Genomic DNA, 23,073 nt, shown 5'->3' on the forward strand with positions numbered 1-23,073 from the left:
GTATGGGGCCCTTTAGAGTAGTGTAAAAGTATGTTTGCTACACGCAGAACACAGATCACTCTGGAGTGATGCCACACAGATGAATAGAGTACTGTTGGATACTCAGCGATCTGGCCACATTGCCCATAACCACTACTAGGAAAGGTTTGAGTCTGTGTGCTTCACTATTATTGGTTAATGTTTTGGCAGAGGCACACACCAGTATGTGGATTACTACTGCTGTAGATTCCTGTACATGCTGTGCTTATTGAAGGTGACCGCTTCTGTGACTAATAATTCAATTAGAGGGATTATATTAAAAACTAAAATGTCATGAGTTTCTAAAAGGGAAGGAAGAAAAAAATACAAACCTTTATTAAGTTTAGTAGTTTCAGTATATGTACAGTATTACAAGAGAAAGAAACCCACTATTTAAACACATGGGCCCTCATTCCGAGTTGTTCGCTCGCAAGGCGAATGTAGCAGAGTTACACACGCTAAGCCGCCGCCTACTGGGAGTGAATCTTAGCTTCTTAAAATTGCGACCGACGTACGCGCAATATTGCGATTACAAACGAGTTAGCAGTTTCAGAGTAGCTCCAGACTTACTCTGCCTGTGCGATCATTTCAGTGCTTGTCGTTCCTGGTTGACGTCACAAACACACCCAGCGTTCGCCCAGGCACTCCCACCGTTTCCCCGGCCACTCCTGCGTTTTTTCCGGAAACGGTAGCGTTTTCAGCCACACGCCCCTGAAACGCCGTGTATCCGCCCAGTAACACCCATTTCCTGTCAATCACATTACGATCGCCGGAGCGAAGAAAAAGCCGTGAGTAAAAATACTATCTTCATAGTAAAGTTACTTGGCGCAGTCGCAGTGCGAACATTGCGCATGCGTACTAAGCGGATTTTCACTGCGATGCGATGAAAAATACCGAGCGAACAACTCGGAATGAGGGCCATGATGATTACATAAAAAGAAACAATTACTTTTTCAGCCTAGTCATAATCATCTGGTAATGAGCACCACTAACAACCTGGAGATATTGGCCCTCATTTCGAGTTGATTGCACCAAGCAACTTTTTGCTGCTGGTGCGATCAACTAATCTCCGCCTATGGGGGAGTGTATTTTAGCGTAGCAGGGCTGTGAACGCTTGTGCAGCCCTGCTATGCTAAAAAAAATGTTTCACACAAAAACAAGACTAGCCCTAGACCTACTTACCCTGTGCGACAGATCCAGCAATGCAGGTCCCGGCTTTGACGTCAGACATCCGCCCTCCATTCGCCTGGACACGCCTGCGTTTTTCTTACCACTCCCCGAAATGGCTGGAAACGTGAGTATTCGCCCCGGAACGCCTCCTGCCTGTCGCTGGTGGCATCGTTGGCCGGCGACGATCATCGCCAGGCAACGATGCGCGTGTGCAGTGCGTCCGCCGTGCATGCGCATTTCCGACCCGTTCGTGCCGCAGCGAAGAACCAGTGTGTGAACGGGTCGGAATGACCCCCTTTGTGTGACTGAATAGAGTCTAAGGCCAAGGCTGCCAGTCTGCTTCATTCTGCAACTAGGAAAGGATATATTACTAGTTTGTGCTGGTAGGCGAATGGAGAGTTTCCATTTAAAGTGATAAACTATGGAGGTAATTCAAATGTTTTTCACTCCCAGTCTACAGGCTAAAGTGACCGAGGATCATGGGGTGATATTCAAATGGGATTCTCTTTTACCCATATTGCGCCCAAACAGACAGAGTCTAATCTAATGGACGTGAAAAGTACTGTTTGGGCACCCAAACAGCCCATTTTTTGCAATTTCAGCTCGCCACCTCAGGAGGCTTTAAGCTGAATTGTGTCCTCCTGTGGCTATTCGCGCCCAAATGGAGCAACAAATGAATTGCTCCGTCAGCTGCCATCTAGTGGTGTATTGTACATGTATTTCGCCAATAGGTATAAATAGTGCTGACTGAAAATACACTAATAGATGGAACTGAATAGAACCGTACATAACTACATACAGTAGGTATGGAAATAATACAAATTGTCCAATATATTATGTAATGGTTTGCAAAGCTGTACATCAAACCGCCAGAAAAGTTAGACATTTTAGAGATGGACTAGAGTGCTCAATTTGAATTCTATTGGACTGTGATGCCTATAAAAAGACCTGTAAACCTCTCTGCTACTGAGGGATGTAGATGATTGCAGCTCAGCATGTAGAGGAGAGATGGCACTCTGCAGAGTCCGGCAATTCCAGCAAATCTTTTCCCTGGAATCCTTAATGTTTACAGCCCACTTAGGAATGTCCTGAATCTTTATGCACAGGTGAGAGATAATTTGGAGCCTAAATGCATAAACTGACTCATTTATAGCACACAGAAATCATTTCTTTACACAGAATTCTTGCAAATCAGTGTGCTCACAAGTGTTAGGCATTACACAGACAACATGTTCAAGACACTTTTCCCAAGTGTTAAGTGCACTAGAAAGGCCTTCTCATACATAGATCAGCTCCCTAGCCTGGAGGCACAGCGGCAAGAGCTAAAGTTTGCTTTCTATAATCGAGAAATGACATATAGTGAAATCATATAATGAACTGTTGACAAAGTACATTTCGCAATGCATAAAATGACAATATAACTTTGCTAATTTTCCTGCACACTTCTGGGGAATGTGAGGAAAAATTAGCAAATTTTGCGTATCGTATTGCTTCTCGTGTAGAACTGATTTCAGATGTACTGTGTGTATCAATCAGATTGGAATTAGCCCTAAATGGAATACTGAGGGAAATGTATGAAGTAGTGAAAAGAGTAAGAAGTTGCCTATGGCAACCAATCAATCAGCTGGTATGTATACATTTTCTAGAATGCACTTGATAAATGTTATCTCAGAGCTGATTGGTTGCCATGGGCAACTTCTCAACTGGCCCGCTTTTCCACTCTTTCCACTGCTTCATACATCTACTCAAATGTGAGTTGTGGCAAGTGCTGAGCTATTTAGCTGCAAGATTTACTGGTATATTTATTAAAGTTTGGAGAGAGATAAAGTACCAACCAACCAGCGTCTACCTGAGTTTGCAGGCTGTTTGAAAAATGACAGGAGCTGATTGGTTGGTACTGTATCTCTCTCCAAGCTTTGATAAATATCTCCCTTGGAGTATATTTATCAACTCGCAGGCTATTACACTTGTCCTTTTGTTGCAAAATAATATTCCATTTCGGTATTGACTTTCTATTAAACTTGTAATATGAAACAGCATAATGCTAAATATAAACCATACGTATCTATTAATAGATACGCTGGATTTAAAGCTTTAACAAACCATATAATTTAAACTATTGAAGTTAAATCAAGTCTTTGGGCATCTTCTTCATACTTTTCCCATGTGGGATCACTGTACAGTATAATACATGCATGCAGAGTTTCATAGATGATTCTTTCCTGTCAGCCACCCTCTTCTTCTGCAAAACACAAATAAACACAATCAGAAAATATGTTTATTTAAACATTTAAAGACCTTTAAAGGCTAAATTGAAAGATTATAATTTGGCATATGTGTGGAAAAATATATTGGGCATGTTTTGGTTAAATCCAAACTCCCAACTCCTCTTTGCTTCCTCTACTAGGGTTCAATATCCCAGCGCTCCACTTGCCAGTTTCCTGTCAGTGGAATGCAGACGGATTTTGTTAAGTATTGCAACCCTAATTCTAACCAACCCATTCTGCAGCCTAACCCTAATTATTGCCTTCCGCAGCCTAATACTAGCCATGTCCCCCCAACCCTTCCCCTAGTGCTTAACCCTAAAGATAACCCTAACCCCAATACTTAAAGTTGGGATTCTGACCGTAGGCATACTGAGCACCGGGATATTGACATCATCTCCTATATTTAAAGTAAAGCCTGACCATCACAGGTCATCAATTTCTGGCTTAATAATTTGGACTGATGCTGCCTGCCTTTATGCGATCAGAAGTACACTTTGGATAAAGAGAGATGCAATCATTGCAGCAGAGAGCAGACCATGATTGCCTTTGTGAATGATTTGTTATGTGTCACCAGGGGCATATCCAATTAGCCGTAGCTACGAGAACCCCACAGGCTAATCCCCAGAGACAGGATTTTTCCTTCCACACTCAGGAACTGTGAGGAAAAAAATCTTTCTTAAAATGCTACCTCTGCATTTAATGCTCAGGGAAACCCATTAGATTCCGCATTTTATGTTACTGTGTGGGGAAAAGGCTAAATAATTGAATAACTCGGAATTAAACCCAGAGCTTTCCCTTCGTCTATTGAATATGCCCCTTATGGCTGTATCATGATAGTGTACCAAACATGAGCAAACATACAGTTGCTCTGAGAGTTTGCTGTCAGAAACAGTAGACAAGGCATAGACGAAGAGAGAAAGGGAAAGAAATCCTGGAGGGTGGATATTAAACAAAAGAATGAGATGGTTCAACCTAATTCATATGGGGAGGGAGCATTTTGTGACGTGAGCCAGGGGCCACAAACCTTGTCAAAGGATTTGGAAGAGTTATGGATTATACTGGCCATATATTCCATACAGTGTGTATACCAGATTTGGGATACTATGGAATGTAGCAAAGGAGGAGCTAGCTATTCCATTCAGCTCTTATTTACTCATTTTTCATGAATAACTTTGTTAGGCTTTTATTAATAATACATGAAAATAAATGTGATCTGATAATATATAAGTAGAAGCAGTAAAAAGTAGATGATTGTAACCTTTGTTTTGGATCTTGAAATCCTCTGGCAATAAACTGTCCTGTCTGTTTCCTAATACAAAGGCAAGAAATGAGAGGATGAGAGCATCCATGACGGCTATAATAGCAAGGATGTAGGCCCAGCGTACTGTGCAGGCTCCCAGGGAGTATTTATCTGTCTTGTCTCCACACATACGCTTCACTTCTGCAGAGTCCCAGCCATCCGGGTAAATGAGACACCCAATCATTAAGCCAGCTGCTGCAAGGAGAAAACAAGAACTTGAAAAGCGGAAGTAGTGACCACCTGCATAAAGCATTATTAGCAGAGAAAGAAAAAGACACAACAGTTCTGGCCAAAGAGAAGTATATAATACCTGAAGCCAACTGCATCCATGCGCAGATCTTGTATACTGTGGCTGAATTGCAGAAGAAGAAAAGGCTGAAGCACAGCATGGAGCCCATCACCAGAAACATAGACACTCCAATAAAAAACATGGCAGTCTTGAAAGCTCCTGAAGGTATGCTCTCAAAGTCTAAAGCACTGCCTTTGCAGATGAGCTCTGAGGTCAGTGCATTACCTATGCAATAGCTGAAAAGGCCAAAATAACCTGCTTGTGGTGTGTTTAGACTGTCCCCAATCCAGTATGGCTGGATGAACACTTCCACCATGATAATATTAAAGCATATAGTAAACACTGCCCACAGGACACCGATGGCACGGGCATTCCGTACATAGTTGGTGTGATAGATCTTGGCTGCTTCTTGTGCTGGCAATAGCTGGACCATTGTGATCTGAAGTGAGTGGAGTTCTTAAGCACAAAACCTTTTAATGCAAATGATAAAGTCAGGTCAGTGACTATACTACAAGGCAGAGGCACGAGAAGAAATTTCATGACAATTTATACACTACTGTATCTCACTTTTGTTCATAGTCAGACTATGTAATACTTCCTAGCGTTCCTATACTGGACACAATGTACATTCTTAACCTAAATGATTATTTAGTTATAATGTTTATTAGTAGACTTACTAAAATAATACTGAGCTGTGCACCTCATATCTCGTAAACTGTTTACTTAGGGCAATTATATATTTCCCTATTTATAATGCAGAAAAAGAATGGAGAAAGAATGCTGGCACTACTGTAGGTGATACCAGGCCATCATCATGGCATCCATGGCCTCAATAATGAGCTAATGCTGGAATGTTGTCTGATTGCAGTGGGACAAACCCAACAATGACGTAGGAAGATGACCACTAACAAGATGCATTGTGCCCAAACACAAAATGCCCGATCTCATTCCATTCTGCCACCTATATAAGAAATTGGGTGGTTATTATGGAGCTGGGTGACAGAACGTGTACAGAGATGTTGTAAATGTGTATATATATAGCTAAAAGAAATTAGGAACTGCACTCCAGGTTCACACTTATGAATGTGAGGGGAGCGGGGTCTTGTTGCCATGAACTCTCTGTTGCTCTTGTCAACGGTTACTGGCTACCCACAGTGACTGTAGAGCTTTCCTGTGAAAGAGAAGCTCTACAGAAGTTACAGTATGTACTCTTCGCAGTACTGAGTGTGAGCAGAAGGGGGTAGGTGGAAGCTTCAAGCAGCAGCAGACCAGGCCAACTACTGTATGTCTACCAAGAATTGTTATGTGAGTATTGCTTTTTAAGTTCTGTCAGTAATGTTTACATTTTATATAGTAACCAATGTTGATTGTGATTGGAAAGGTGCAAGTCAACCTTGAGGGTAGAAGACTATATTAAGTGCACTTACGTACATTTGCTATTTACTTGCTTGGGTAGTACTGTATATTTACTGGATTTTCTGAAAGGGTTCAAACAGACAAGGTATCTGTAATACTGTAACAAAGAGGATTTACCTGCAGCCCAGTCAGCTGTATTGACCAAATGGTGGATGCAGCAGGAACTCTTGTTTCAACAGAAATGCATCTTCCATGCACACTAGTGCAGAACGTACCTGAAACATACAGGTAAAATCATATTCCATCTATAGGGATCAATTCAACTAATTGGGGAGGGCATGAGTTACAATTGTAGCAGTGTAGAAACGCTCGCAACGGCACAATTTGTCCCCCTCATGGCCTGATCTCATCCCGGACTCGTGGAATTTTGTGTGCAGCCCTACTGGGCTGCAAATAAAAGGTAGGGCTGCAAATAAAAATCCACGAGTCTGGTGGTAATATAAATTCCGCATACAGACACACTTACTTGTGCTGCAAATTAACTCACAATTAATTGGACTGACCGCATAGTAAATTAACCTTTAAAATATATTGCCTCAAACTTGTTTTAGATTACACTGGGTCTATTTCAGATGTGGTTGGATGGTGCATCACTGCTGCTTACTTGGAAACCATGTATAAGCAGCCTTTTCATTCCTTTAAGAGAAACAAAGTTAAGACGAAGCCAGAGGTAGGAAATGAGAGTATCTACTAGATCAGTGATTTTCAACCTTTTTTCACTCGCGGCACACCAAACAATATTTTAAAATTGCCAAGGTACACCATCCGTTCCCCACAGAAAAAACCTAAAAAACACACATTGGCCTTCACAGTAATAAAAAATCCACACATACATCGGCCTACATAGAAAAAACAATCACATTGCTCCCCACATAAATCATGTTGCTCACACATAAATCAATTACATTTCTCCCCACATAAATCCTATTGCTCCCCACAGGAGAAATAACAAAAAGAATATTAGCCCCTACCGGTCAGCTGTCCTCCTCCCTGTCCCTCAGTGGCTTGGGTTGTTCATAGTGGATTGCTGCGAATACTGAGCAGCGGGCGGACAGGTGTGGATGTGGGTGGGCAAGGAAAGCTGTGGATGCAGGCGGGAACTGGAAGAAGTGTATGCAGGCAGGTGGGCTGGCTGGGTGGTGACATGCGGCGGCCGTGACCTATGATATCATACCGCCACGTCATCACTGCACAGGTCACAGCCGGAGCATAAATGATCCTCTAAGAAGAGCCCAGGCCAACAGTTCACTCTGAAGGTGCAGGAAGCTGCTCTGACTCCGCGGCACACCTTGCAACTGGTCGCGCCACACTAGTGTGCCACGGCACACTGGTTGAAAAAGCCTGTACTAGATGCTCTCCACTCAAGATCACTGGGTTCACATTATGAGTAATTAAGGGTACAAAACCAAATTCACGCTGTACCCAGAGGGAATATCCTTGTGAAAGGGAGGCATTTGATATGCCGGCTGTCGGGATCCCGGCACTCACCATACTGACGCCGGAATCCCGACAGCCAGCATACCAACAACTATTCTCCCTCTTGGGGTGTCCACAACACCCCTGGAGGGAGAATAAATAGCGTGGCATGCACAGTGAGCCCACAAGGGGCTCTTTTGCGCTCACCACACGGCCTGCATGCCGGCGGTTGGGATCCCGGTGCCGGTATGCTGGACGCCGGGATGCCATGCACCGGCATAACATACTACACCCCTATGCATTGTAATATAGCTTTATCTGCATGATATAGTCTAAGCACAGTTGATAAAACCAAAATCAGAACCAAGAGAGACATTTGGGTGAGAGAGAAAGGTAGAACTCAATATTGTCTTGCAGGAAGAAAGTTGAATAATGTTCACTGATAAATTGTCCAGATGAATAAGGACCAATGTCAATCTCAATATTGTTATAAATAGTGGAATAATTAGAAAATAAAAAGAGGGAAAGTCTCCTAGGAATATTTAATCTAATGGGGATAGTTCCGCAACAGGTTATTATTACAGACATTGACCGATATTAGATCTAAGTCTGTGACCGACTTTAGACTGATAATGTACACTGAGTGTACTAAACCAATTACACGTCGGTGGTGCTTCCAGAGTCAGTAGGTTTAAGCAGAAAAACAAAAGAGGAGAAAGACTCTATGTTGGGGCACTCTTTATCAAAAATTAGACACTAAAACTTAACTTTTAATAAACATAAAATATAATGACTTTAATATGAAAAAATCATGAACATAAATATTGATGCATATTAATAATGCTTCTATTATGAAAATATATAAGTAAAGCGCCTTGGTGAAAATTATTTACAATTAGTACATAAATCTGGGAAAGACCTGTCTATAATGTAGGACAGGTTATATTTTTAATCCCCAAGGGAAAATACCTCGGTTTAGCTTCTCCGTATTATGGATGCTCCAAGATAAGAGGAATATCATATAGCAGATAAAAATGTTGTCTATATAGGTCCTTAAGCACCTACTGCTCTATATTTAGGCGGTGGTGTTTACCAGAAGGCTTTTACTTCGGAATTTATAGTATTGTTAGAATTTTTGCACCAAGCAAAAAACTGAAAATACGAGATTGCTGGTTTAGTATAGATATATGCTAAAGATGAAAATGTAGCATATTCAGCAAACACAAAAATGAAGTATTTGAATTCAATAAAAATAGAAGAAAGAAATGGATAGAATTAGAAGAAGGGGTGTCTTACTTCTGCTGTTTAGCTGGGTTGTTTACTGCACCTGGTGTTCACTGCTGGTCCCCCAAACTATTACTGACCAGGCCTACCACAGATTAGCTTCCAAGGTCGGACGAGATCAGGCGTATCCTGTGGAGTATGGCCGTAATCTGCTGAATGAGAGAGTATGACTACCAAGATGCTTCTGCTGTCCAGATTAGTGGATGAGAGAGCATTGAAAATATACAACGTATAAGGTATAAAGTATGGAGTATAAGATGGAAAGTATAAATAGCTATATGAATAGAAGATGTAAGCTATGTATCAAATAAATATATATATGGTGGTGTTTGACTGCTGTTGCTGCTGAAAGGAACCTCAATCTCAGTGGTGTTACCAGCGTTTGTGGCCCACAATGATATGTTCCTAATAATAAGTCAGGCAGCCAGAAGAAGAAAAATCTCATAAATTAGTGCTATTCAAAATTAATTTTCTCCTAATAGAATGAAGACTAATATATTAGTCCCATAACAATGTTAGGCTAATACCAATTAGATGTCGCATTCCTTTACAAGCAAGAATTTTAAACGTGCTTAAAAAACCTTATTTAGTTGATAGAGTTAGTACATTTCTCTCTGATACAATGAAAAGGGGTTGTGTCAGCTGATCGAGTTAATACATATATCTCTGTTGTAAAAAGAAAGGGAAGGGTATTGAGGAAGATTATGATTCAAAGTTAATGGTAAAGAAAGACTATAATTACACCATTATTGCACAATTGTTACACTGGTATTGCATATTGTCAAAAAGATCGAGCATATAGTTTAAGGAGGTAGCAGAATCAATAGGAAAAAATGACAAAATAAATATATATGAGACTTGTGGCCCAAATGGGACTTGGTGGGACTGCGCAGCCCACTCCCACACAAGGGATACATCGGTTTAGTAAGCGCCCATTTGGGCCACAAGTCTCATATATATTTATTTTGTCATTTTTTCCTATTGATTCTGCTACCTCCTTAAACTATATGCTCGATCTTTTTGACAATATGCAATACCAGTGTAACAATTGTGCAATAATGGTGTAATTATAGTCTTTCTTTACCATTAACTTTGAATCATAATCTTCCTCAATACCCTTCCCTTTCTTTTTACAACAGAGATATATGTATTAACTCGATCAGCTGACACAACCCCTTTTCATTGTATCAGAGAGAAATGTACTAACTCTATCAACTAAATAAGGTTTTTTAAGCACGTTTAAAATTCTTGCTTGTAAAGGAATGCGACATCTAATTGGTATTAGCCTAACATTGTTATGGGACTAATATATTAGTCTTCATTCTATTAGGAGAAAATTAATTTTGAATAGCACTAATTTATGAGATTTTTCTTCTTCTGGCTGCCTGACTTATTATTAGGAACATATCATTGTGGGCCACAAACGCTGGTAACACCACTGAGATTGAGGTTCCTTTCAGCAGCAACAGCAGTCAAACACCACCATATATATATTTATTTGATACATAGCTTACATCTTCTATTCATATAGCTATTTATACTTTCCATCTTATACTCCATACTTTATACCTTATACGTTGTATATTTTCAATGCTCTCTCATCCACTAATCTGGACAGCAGAAGCATCTTGGACTTGGTAGTCATACTCTCTCATTCAGCAGATTACGGCCATACTCCACAGGATACGCCTGATCTCGTCCGACCTTGGAAGCTAATCTGTGGTAGGCCTGGTCAGTAATAGTTTGGGGGACCAGCAGTGAACACCAGGTGCAGTAAACAACCCAGCTGAACAGCAGAAGTAAGACACCCCTTCTTCTAATTCTATCCATTTCTTTCTTCTATTTTTATTGAATTCAAATACTTCATTTTTGTGTTTGCTGAATATGCTACATTTTCATCTTTAGCATATATCTATACTAAACCAGCAATCTCGTATTTTCAGTTTTTTGCTTGGTGCAAAAATTCTAACAATACTATAAATTCCGAAGTAAAAGCCTTCTGGTAAACACCACCGCCTAAATATAGAGCAGTAGGTGCTTAAGGACCTATATAGGCAACATTTTTATCTGCTATATGATATTCCTCTTATCTTGGAGCATCCATAATACGGAGAAGCTAAACCGAGGTATTTTCCCTTGGGGATTAAAAATATAACCTGTCCTACATTATAGACAGGTCTTTCCCAGATTTATGTACTAATTGTAAATAATTTTCACCAAGGCGCTTTACTTATATATTTTCATAATAGAAGCATTATTAATATGCATCAATATTTATGTTCATGATTTTTTCATATTGGAGTCACTATATTTTATTATGTTTATTAAAAGTTAAGTTTTAGTGTCTAATTTTTGATAAAGAGTGCCCCAACATAGAGTCTTTCTCCTCTTTTGTTTTTCTCCTAGGAATATTTGCAAGGTGTGCAATGTAAATCCAAATTGCTTGAAACTTGTAGGACTGGAACTTGTTTTTACTACAATACGAGGACATCATTTTCACAGATTGTGCCATCAAGAAATCATTTGGATGTTCCATCCTTACATCCATGTACACGTAATGAAATAATTATAACTTAATGCTATCATTTAATCTCCTTCCTCCTCTCCTGTATCTTTGATTAAAGATAGTTTCTTGCAATAATAACATGACTGTCTCTGTATATATTAATGGTTCATTATACTTATTTCCTTTATTAAGTGGACACCATTCCAAAGCAGTTACTCTAATATGGAATGGTAGTGAAAATAAGATTTTAAACCTACCGGTAAATCTTTTTCTCGTAGTCCGTAGAGGATGCTAGGGACTACGTAAGGACCATGGGGATAGACGGGCTCCGCAGGAGACATGGGCACCTTAAGAAAGACTTTGGATCTGGGTGTGCACTGGCTCCTCCCTCTATGCCCCTCCTCCAGACCTCAGTTAGAGAAACTGTGCCCAGAGACGGACAGTACGAGGAAAGGATTTTAGATAATCCAAGGGCAAGATTCATACCAGCCACACCAATCACACCGTATAACTTGTGATATACTATCTAGTTAACAGTATGAAAAAAACAACATAGCATCGGTCCAAAACCGATGAAACTATAACATAACCCTTATGTAAGCAATAACTATATACAAGTCTTGCAGAAGTAGTCCGCACTTGGGACGGGCGCCCAGCATCCTCTACGGACTACGAGAAAAAGATTTACCGGTAGGTTTAAAATCTTATTTTCTCTAATGTCCTAGAGGATGCTGGGGACTCCGTAAGGACCTTGGGGATTATACCAAAGCTCCCAAACGGGCGGGAGAGTGCGGATGACTCTGCAGCACCGATTGAGCAAACAGGAGGTCCTCCTCAGCCAGGGTATCAAACTTATAGAACTTTGCAAAGGTGTTTGACCCCGACCAAGTAGCAGCTCGGTACAGCTGTAGTGCCGAGACCCCTCGGGCAGCCGCCCAAGAAGAGCCCACCTTCCTAGTGGAATGGGCCTTAACCGATTTCGGTAACGGCAATCCTGCCGTAGGATGCGCCTGCTGAATCGTGTTACAGATCCAGCGAGCAATAGTCTACTTTGAAGCGGGAGCGCCAACCTTGTTGGCTGCATACAGGACAAACAGTGCTTCTGTCTTCCTGACTCTAGCCGTTATGGCCACGTAAATTTTCAAAGCCCTGACCACATCAAGGGACTCGGAATCCTCCAAGTCACGCGTAGCCACAGGCACGACAATAGGTTGGTTCATATGAAAAGATGAGACCACTTTAGGTAGGAATTGAGGACGAGTCTGCAATTCCGCCCTATCCATATGGAAAACCAGATAGGGGCTTTTATGTGATAAAGCCTCTAATTCCGAAACTCGCCTAGCCGAAGCCAAGGCTAACAACATGACCACCTTCCAAGTGAGATATTTCAACTCCACCGTTTTAAGTGGTTCAAACCAATGTGACTTAAGGAAACTTAACACCACGTTAAGGTCCCAAGTCGCCACCGGAGGTACAAAAGGAGGCTGAATATGCAGTACTCCCTTCACAAACGTCTGTACTTCTGGGAGAGAGGCCAATTCCTTTCGAAAGTAAATGGATAAGGCCGAAATCTGAACCTTAATAGATCCTAATTTTAGGCCCAAATTCACTCCAGTTTGTAGGAAGTGAAGAAAACGGCCCAGATGGAATTCTTCCGTAGGAGCATTCCTGGCCTCACACCAAGAAACATATTTTCGCCATATTCGGTGATAATGTTTTGATGTAACGTCCTTCCTAGCCTTTATTAGTGTAGGATTGACCTCATCCGGAATACCTTTTTTTGCTAGGATCCGGCGTTCAACCACCATGCCGTCAAACGCAACCGCGGTAAGTCTTGGAACAGACAGGGCCCCTGTTGCAACAGGTCCTGTCTTAGAGGAAGAGGCCACGAATCTTCTGTGAGCATCTCCTGCAGATCCGGATACCAGGTCCTTCGTGGCCAATCTGGAACAATAAGGATTGTTCTCAATCCTCTTTTTCGTATTATTCTCAACACCTTGGGTATTAGAGAAAGAGGAGGAAATACATAGACCGACCGGAACACCCACGGTGTCACTAGGGCGTCCACAGCTACCGCCTTAGGGTCTCTTGACCTGGCGCAATACCTTTGTAGCTTTTTGTTGAGACGGGACGCCATCATGTCTATTTGGGGCAGTCCCCACTGACTTGCAATCTGCGCGAAGACTTCCTGATGAAGTCCCCACTCTCCCGGATGTAGGTCGTTTCTGCTGAGGAAGTCTGCTTCCCAGTTGTCCACTCCCGGAATGAACACTGCTGACAGTGCGCTTACATGATTCTCCGCCCAGCGAAGAATTCTGGTGGCTTCCGCCATCGCCACTCTGCTCCTTGTGCCGCCTTGGCGGTTTACATGAGCTACTGCGGTGACGTTGTCTGACTGGATCAGAACTGGTTGGTCTCGAAGTAATGCCTCCGCTTGACGTAGGGCGTTGTATATGGCCCTCAGTTCCAGGATGTTGATGTGGAGACAAGTCTCTAGACTTGACCAAAGACCTTGGAAATTTCTTCCCTGTGTGACTGCTCCCCAACCTCGGAGGCTCACGTCCGTGGTCACCAGGATCTAGTCCTGAATGCCGAACCTGCGGCCCTCTAGGAGGTGAGAACTCTGCAGCCACCACAGGAGAGATACCCTGGCTCTGGGGGACAGGGTGATCCGCTGATGAATTTATAGATGTGACCCGGACCACTTGTCCAGTAGGTCCCATTGGAAAGTCCTCGCATGGAACCTGCCGAAGAGAATGGCTTCGTATGATGCCACCATCTTTCCCAGGACTCGAGTGCAGTGATGCACTGACACCTGTTTTGGCTTCAATAAGTTCCTGACCAGAGACATGAGTTCTTGAGCTTTTTCTATCGGAAGAAAAACCCTTTTCTGGTCTGTGTCCAGAATCATGCCCAAGAAGGTCAAACGAGACGTAGGATTCAGCTGCGACTTTGGAATATTGAGAATCCAGCCGTGTTGCTGTAACACCTTCAGTGAAAGTGATACGCCGTTCAGCAACTTCTCCCGTGATCTCGCTTTTATGAGGAGATCGTCCAAGTATGGGATAATTGTGACACCCTGCTTGCGCAGGAGCACCATCATTTCCGCCATTACCTTGGTGAAAATCCTCGGGGCCGTGGAAAGCCCAAATGGCAACGTCTGAAATTAGTCATGACAATCCTGTACCGCAAATCTCAGGTACGCCTGATGAGGAGGATATATGGGAACATGCAGGTATGCATCCTTTATGTCCAGAGATACCATAAAATCTCCCCCTTCCAGGCTGGCGATGACCGCTCTGAGCGATTCCATTTTGAACTTGAACCGTTTTAAGTAAAGGTTCAGGGATTTTAAATTCAAAATGGGTTTGACCGAACCGTCCGGTTTCGGGACCACAAACAGAGTTGAGTAGTATCCCTTCCCTCTTTGAAGCAGGGAAACCTAGACCACCACTTGTTGAAGACACAATTTGTGAATCGCATGTAACACTATTTCCCTTTCTAGGGGAGAAGTCGGTAGCACCGATTTGAAAAACCGGCGAGGGGGCACCTCTTCGAATTCCAGCTTGTATCCCTGAGAAACAATTTCTATTGCCCAGGGATCCACCTGTGAGTGAACCCAGATGTGGCTGAAAAGTCGAAGACGTGCCCCCACTGGAGCGGACTCCCTCAGGGGAGCCCCAGCGTCATGCGGTGGATTTTGCAGAGGCCGGGGAGGACTTCTCTTCCTGGGAACTAGCTGTGTTGTGCAGCTTTTTCCCTCTGCCCTTACCTCTGGCAAGAAAGGACGATCCACGTACTCTTTTGCTTTTATTTGAACGAAAGGTCTGCATTTGATAATGAGGCGCTTTCTTAGGTTGTGAGGGAGCATAAGGCAAAAAATTCGATTTACCTGCCGTAGCTGTGGAGACGAGGTCCGAGAGGCCTTCTCCAAATAATTCCTCACCCTTGTAAGGTAAAAACTCCATATGCCTCTTTGAGTCGGCATCACCTGTCCACTGTCGGGTCCATAAGACTCGCCTAGCAGAAATAGATATAGCGTTTATTCTGGAACCCAGTAAACTAATGTCTCTTTGAGCATCCCTCATATATAACACAACATCTTTTATATGCCCTAGGGTCATTAAAATGGTATCCTTATCTAGGGTCTCAATTTCCGCTGATAAGGAATCTGTCCATGCTGCTACAGCACTACAAACCCAGGCCGACGCAATTGCCGGTCTGAGTATCGTACCAGAATGTGTGTAAATGGACTTCAAGGTAACCTCCTGCTTGCGGTCAGCAGGATCCTTGAGGGTAGCCGTATCTTGGGATGGCAGCGCTATCTTTTTTGATAAGCGTGTCAATGCTTTGTCTACCCTAGGGGAGGATTCCCACCGTATTCTGTCCGTTGGCGGGAAAGGATACGCCATAAGAATCCTTTTGGGAATCTGCAGTTTTTTGTCTGGAGTTTCCCAAGCTTTTTCGCATAATTCGTTCAGCTCATGTGAGGATGGAAAGGTGACCTCAGGCTTCTTTCCTTTATACATGTGTACCCTCGTGTCAGGGGGTTCCTCTGTGATATGCAAAACATCTTTTATTGCAATAATCATATATCGAATACATTTAGCCACTTTTGGCTGTAATTTTGCATCATCGTAGTCGACACTGGAGTCTGAATCCATGTCGGTATCTGTGTCAACTATTTGGGATAGTGTGCGCTTCTGAGACCCCGAAGGTCCCGGCGACATTGGGACAGACATGGTTTGACTCCCTGACTGTTCCCTAGCCTCAGCTTTGTCTAATCTTTTGTGCAATAAATTTACATTAGCACTTAAGACATTCCACATATCCATCCAGTCAGGTGTCAGCGCTGCCGACGGAGACCTTACATTCATACACTCCCCCTCCTCCTTAGGTGAGCCTTCAACCTCAGACATGTCGACACATGCGTACCGACACACCACACACACACACACACACACACACACACAAGCTCTTTTCTGAAGACAGGTTCCCCACCAGGCCCTTTGGAGAGACAGAGAGAGAGTATGCCAGCACACACCCCAGCACTATATGACCCAGGAAAAACCTAGGAAGAATGTTTACCCAGTAGCGCCTTTATGTATGTATATGCACCAATTATGTGCCCTCCCCCCCCCTCTTGAAAACCCTCTGTCACCGTGAGTAAGCAGGGGAGAGTCCGGGGAGCTTCCTCTCAGTGCTGTGCTGTGGAGAAAATGGCGCTGGTGAGTGCTGAGGGAGAAGCCCCGCCCCCTCGGCGGCGGGCTTCTGTCCCGCTCAAAATTCTTAAAAACATGGCGGGGGCTCTTTATATACATGTACAGTGCCCAGCTGTACATGTATATATGTACTTTTGCCACAGGAGAGGTTTATATTGCTGCCCCGGGCGCCCCCCCCCCCCCCCCCTGCGCCCTGCACCCTTACAGTGACAGATGTGTGTGAGGTGAATGGGAGCAATGGCGCACAGCTTCACTGCTGTGCGTTACCTCTATGAAGATCAAGATGTCTTCTGCCGCCTCTGAAGTCTTCTTTTCTTCTCATACTCACCCGGCTTCTATCTTCCGGCTCTGCGAGGAGGACGGCGGCGCGGCTCTGGGACGGACGGCGAAGGTGAGACCTGCGTACCAATCCCTCTGGAGCTAATGGTGTCGCTAAGAAACAGAGCCTTGAAACTCAGAGAAGTAGGTCTGTTTCTCTCTCCTTAGTCCCTCGATGCAGGGAATCTGTTGCCAGCAGAGCTCCCTTAAAATAAAAAACCTAACTAAAATACTTTCTGACAGGAAACTCAGGAGAGCTCCCTGAAAGCACCCAGTCTCCACTGGGCACAGTATCAAACTGAGGTCTGGAGGAGGGGCATAGAGGGAAGAGCCAGTGCACACCCAGATCCAAAGTCTTTCTTAAGGTGCCCATGTCTCCTGCGGAGCCCGTCTATCCCCATGGTCCTTACGGAGTCCCCAGCATCCTCTAGGACGTTAGAGAAATAGAGTGATATACTGTATGTTGGATGATTAAATATCTTCCCACATTTAAGACTGTAATCTATGGGCAATTATTGCATCATTTGTTATCCAATATAATAAATGAGGGGTTGTATTACCTGCGCACTGAGCAAGTATGGCTGATGGAGTGAGCGAGCTACTTGTGCTTGTAGGTGACCTTCCCTACTAGTAAGCATATAAGAACAGGTAGAGCACTGCCCTCAGCTCTTCATGAGTTGTGAGCAATCGTGTTTTTATACGTAATGGCCTTATTCCTCTGAGTATTGTTTAATGGTACACCTTACTATTAGGTGTAGAATTGTGAGTGTATACAGTGTAACAATCTAACAAAGTGGCATTGGATACTCTGTAATTAAGAAACAATTTATTCAAAGAAAGGAGACAGTACTCCTCAATAACTGGTAAAATGTCAGACATACAATTATTACATGGCACTATGCAAGGTACTCTTGTAAATGGCAAGTGACAAAAAGTCCCAAGTGTGTTATGCTTTATCGGCCATGGGGATCGTTATGAGTACCTTGCATGTCTGACATTTTACCATTTATTCAGGAGTACGGTCTCCATTCTTTGAATAAATAGTTTCTTAATTACAGAGTATGCAGTGCCACTTTGTTAGATTGTTACACTGTATACACTCACAATGCTACACCTAATAGTAAGGTGTACCATTAAACAATACTCTGGGGAATACGACCATTACGTATTACAACTCATGAAGAGCTGAGCGAAGTGCTCTACCTGTTGTTATCCAATATAAGAATACAATTTTAGCTCTTCATCAATTAGTAGGTTTCTTTGCTTCTGTTGATTGTTATGACAGTATGTTGTTTGGATTAACCGATGATGGGATGTCCTAGGCACTCACCTTTTCAGATCTAGACACTTGTGCTTAAACGTCACCTAAGCAATGCATACATCAATAGTTCATGTGAGTGGGACAAGTCCAGAGTTTGAAGATACTCAGTTGTGTGCGATATGGACTAATCTGCTTTTTGACATATAGACAACGTCTACTTTTCAGATGTAATTCTTTGCATAGAATAACTTAGTGGGGCCATGGATGAAGTTAGACACACTAGGCTGATGGGCTGCAGGTCTTGCATTAATCACCAGAGGGGGAGTTTTCTCTCCCCAACTCCGATTAATAAGATATAAATACAGTACATCTTGGTGGTACTGCATCCAGCTTTGCCTCTATAAGAGACAGCGCAGGAAGAGCTATAGTGGCACGATGAGTGTCTCTTAAGACATAAACATCTTAGGCTCTCTTTTGATAATCGAACAGTACTGTAGTTGCTTTCATAAATCGCCATGGCTGCACAAGAATCAGGACCAGGCATGTCATTTGAAACCTATACATGTCCATGTGAGGTCGTATACAAAGCATAACATTGATCAGCCTTAAAAGTTTTACTATTTGATTTGCAGATTATACTGGTAACACAGCGCAAAGTACTGTAATTATTATTGTGCCATGTTTTATCACTCCATTGTGATTTTTATTTGTTGTTTGGGCTATACTGGAATCCTGAGATTGTGATATGTACATTTGTTTGAAAGTCACATCAGACCAAGTACTGTGGCGCCAGCTGTATGTGAAAGATAACACAGACAAGTCTTAAAGAATTACCATCTGGTATGCATGTCTTCTATAACGACACTGAGCACTTTATTATTGCCACTTTACCCCACTCCTTGCGCCACTATTTTTGATCTTATTACACTGCTTTTTCTTTCATAAACATTGATATAACGAGATTGTGAAAACATCATCCATGCCAACCAAGGTATTTACTAATCCAGGAACATCACTAATTTTTCTTTTTGGTATAAGCAATATCATCTTAATCTACTAATACTTTAATTTTTTATAGTATATACTATTGATTATTGTATCTAGCACCACTACCTGGCCAGTACAGTCTATATATATATATATATATATATATATATATAAAGGATCAGTGTGATATGCCGGCAGTCGGGATCCCAGCGGTCAGCAGACTGCCGCCAGAATCCCGTCAGCCGAAGGCTTGCTGCGTGGCGAGGACCACCACCCGAGTGAGGATGCCAGGCAGTGGTCGGTATTCCGACCACGGGCATTTCACTGGATATTGGAATTCTGGCATCAGTATCCTGACCACTGGGATCCCGACGTCCGGAAAATTGACTGCATCCCATATCTATCTATCTATCTATCTATCTATCTATCTATCTATCTATCTATCTATCTATCTATCTATCTATCTATCTATCTATCTATCTATCTAATCTATCTATCTATATCACATTAGAATTAACTTAATGTTTTCTCTAGCAAAGGACCTGACATTCAGCTACAGAATCTCTTTTAAGATTGGCATTGGTCATCTTTTTTTCTTTTTTTGATATACAGACACATCTCTATATGAAAATTGGAAATTAGATCACATATCAAAAATTGACTGGCATAATAGATAGATATACTGTATATTATTAACATCAATTTACCTTGAATCCAGAATGTTTATCAATCGTTAAGCATCCCTTCACAGGTGCATTGGGGCTCATAAAATGGAATTTCGGGGAACATTGAATACTCCTATTTTCCTTATTTTTGTATGAAATGTATCACATTTCTTCCAATATTCCACTGGGATATACCAGCAATAAACTCTAGCTGGCCAAAGCTGCTTAATAAATGTGACAAGAGACCAGTCTGCAAAAAAGATGCACTTCTAAAGATACAGCAGAAAAGAAAGTATTTTTGGCAATTCCTAATAAATACATTGTTGTTTCACACTGAAGCAGTATGATCTATGAAATAATATAGGAGACATAATACAATACTGCTGCACTCCCAGGTAACTGTTGGAGGATCATTCGGAAGCCCCCATCTCTGTGACATCCCAATCAATTCCCCCTCCGCAGTGTGTACCACAGAGCCCCAAGAACACAACTGCTGCTGCTGGATGGCTTGCAGGGCATGCTGGGGACTGTAGTTCCTAAACTGGAGACCCAGAACATGCCTATCGCTGGCTTTAGGTAAGTTAGTAACATGTTCTAGAGTAAGAACAATCACCCTTCAGCTTTAACATGTATGAAAGCATATATGTGGTTATCAGCTAATTAGCATCCATTTCTAAAGATTAATATCTGAACATATAATTATACCCATTGGTAAAATGTCACTATAATTGGGTAATAAGACTAACCTGAGAGTATGTAGATGATCCAAACTGACAAACCTTTTGGAGCTGAATACAAGAGATGTGAGTTAGGGACTCGGAAACACAACTCGAGCTGAGAACAGTGAGCAGGGATGTGACTGTTAAAACAGAAATTTAAGAGGATGACATTGCTAGTTGTGTGGTGTCATGTAATGCTCTCTACATTATTCATGCTAAACTGGTGTACGGTGTCATCTCTATGTTCCCTCATCTTAGTGTGAGAGTGTACATGCATCCCCCATCATCTGGTGCATTATGGGAATGTAGGTAATCTCCTTACCACTGATTCCCTGAGTTTAATGTTGTCCAAAGCTAACGAATTACATGGGATTTGGAGACGTGTGTAACAATAACTGCGTTGCTTTCTTTTGGAGAAAAATGATTTGGTGAACTTTTTTTTGTTTTGTTTTTCCGTGAAGAATAATATGAATGCTAGTTGTTTTTTTTTATAAATCTACATAAGAAAAAGTCAGACGATGAATAATGTATCTGGTATTTTGCTTTTGTGCTTTAGATTTTGTTTGTCCGGAATTACAAAATCCGTGCTATTAAAAACAGCATAGGTTATAGAGCGTTTGTTAATTCAGCAAAATCGCAGAAAACTACTAGAAAATCGTAGAAATCGCAAAACTACAACTCATGTCTCTAGCATGCAGGGGCCCGCCTAGCACAGGGCACGGTCGCCCTGCATGTCGGGTCCTCCCCCCACCCACTATACAGAGATGTGCTCGCATCTTAAGGGTTGCCCCCTGCCTCTGCAGCCTAGCCGCAAAGGCAGTCACCAGGAAGCCATGTATTGGGTCACAGCGGCTGCTTCTGACATCACACAGCCGCCGCCTGCCCCACAAACGGGGCACATGCTTTCTTTGTCTGTACCGCCCCCCCCCTCCCCGATGCCTCGTTCCCGCCGAGACTTGAACTGCAAACGCCAAATAGCGATTTCAGCACTTCTGCGATCCATGCTGACGGGTCCTGCGAATTTCTGTTCAACCCCTCCTGAGGCTTGAACAGAAATCCACAGCAAATGGGGCTTTCTGCACTTATTGCGGCCACTGCAGATCCACTTATCCCAGAATCTATGGGTTAACACGCATTAGCCGTAGCTTTACCATTGCAAAGGGCTTGTAATTGAATTGCTCTTGGCATAAAACTTTGAGGCTACAAGCCCTTTTCCTCACGTGGTATCAAGCCTAATTGAATCCGGCTCTCAGGGTGTGTTAAAATAAAATAAGAGGTACAGAACATCTAAGAGATGTTAGTTCAATAATTCTAATTGAACTGAACCAAAATTGTAATCAAGCAAATTTCCAGTTCCTCTCTTGATCAGATTGAGAATCCTCATGTACTATGGGGACTATGAAATAAATTCCGAGATTGAACCGGAGGGATTTTAGCTAGATTCCAAATAAAAAAGCTCCCAGGGTATATATTAACTAACCCAGTTTGTCAAAGCTGCCAAACATCAGCAACTTTGACTGACTGATTTAAAACAGCAATAGGAATTAATGCTAAACAATCCTGGTTTAGCATTGATTCCTATCAGTCAAAGCCTCGGATTACTGGAGGCTTTGACAAACCGTGGCATATTAATTATACCGATCAATAGCCCTCATTCCGAGTTGATCGCTCGCTAGCTACTTTTTGCAGCCGTGCAAACGCATATTCGCCACCCACGGGGGAGTGTATTTTTCGCTTTGCAAGTGTGCGTTCGCCTGTGAAGCCGAGCGGTACAAAAAAGTTTTTTTGCAGTTTCTGAGAAGGTCTGAACTTCCTCAGCCCTTGCGATCACTACAGCCTGTCCGGTCCCGGTATTGATGTCAGACACCCGCCCTGCAAACGCCTGCGTTTTTCCTACCACTCCCAGAAAATGGTCAGTTGACACCCATAAACACCCTATTCCTGTCAATCTCCTTGTGATCGGTTGTGCGAATTGATTCTTCGCTAGAAGCATTGCACAGCAACGATGCTGTTTGTACCCGTAGGATGCGAGTGCGCATTGCGGTGCATACGCATGTACAGTTTTGCCATTTTTTTTAAATGATCGCTGCGCTGCGAAAATCGGCAGCAAGCGATCAACTCAGAATGACCCCCAATGTTCTAGGCATGAGGCTTGAATAAGACTGTTGGTAGGGTTATTCCACATATGTTTGCAGAGTAGCAAGGTTGTATCCAGTCGCAAATAGCAGTTTTGGT

General features: G+C 42.6%; 1 protein-coding gene and 2 pseudogenes across 1 annotated transcript; 1 reads left to right on the forward strand and 2 right to left on the reverse strand.

Annotated features, from left to right (window-relative positions):
• Nucleotides 1-772: 772 nt before the first annotated feature.
• On the reverse strand, nucleotides 773-20,975 carry LHFPL5 (LHFPL tetraspan subfamily member 5). Its single transcript, XM_063952965.1, has 6 exons — nucleotides 20,866-20,975; nucleotides 20,162-20,369; nucleotides 6,578-6,675; nucleotides 5,066-5,514; nucleotides 4,714-4,950; nucleotides 773-3,430 (listed from the first exon to the last, which is right to left on the reverse strand). The coding sequence occupies exons 4-6, from the start codon at nucleotides 5,475-5,477 to the stop codon at nucleotides 3,414-3,416; spliced, it is 666 nt and encodes a 221-aa protein (XP_063809035.1). The 5' UTR covers nucleotides 5,478-5,514; nucleotides 6,578-6,675; nucleotides 20,162-20,369; nucleotides 20,866-20,975; the 3' UTR covers nucleotides 773-3,413.
• On the reverse strand, nucleotides 9,192-9,310 carry LOC135052552 (5S ribosomal RNA; annotated as a pseudogene).
• On the forward strand, nucleotides 10,822-10,940 carry LOC135052553 (5S ribosomal RNA; annotated as a pseudogene).
• Nucleotides 20,976-23,073: the final 2,098 nt, after the last annotated feature.

Source organism: Pseudophryne corroboree, chromosome 2, assembly GCF_028390025.1.
Source record: "Pseudophryne corroboree isolate aPseCor3 chromosome 2, aPseCor3.hap2, whole genome shotgun sequence".
Classification (NCBI taxonomy): domain Eukaryota; kingdom Metazoa; phylum Chordata; class Amphibia; order Anura; family Myobatrachidae; genus Pseudophryne; species Pseudophryne corroboree.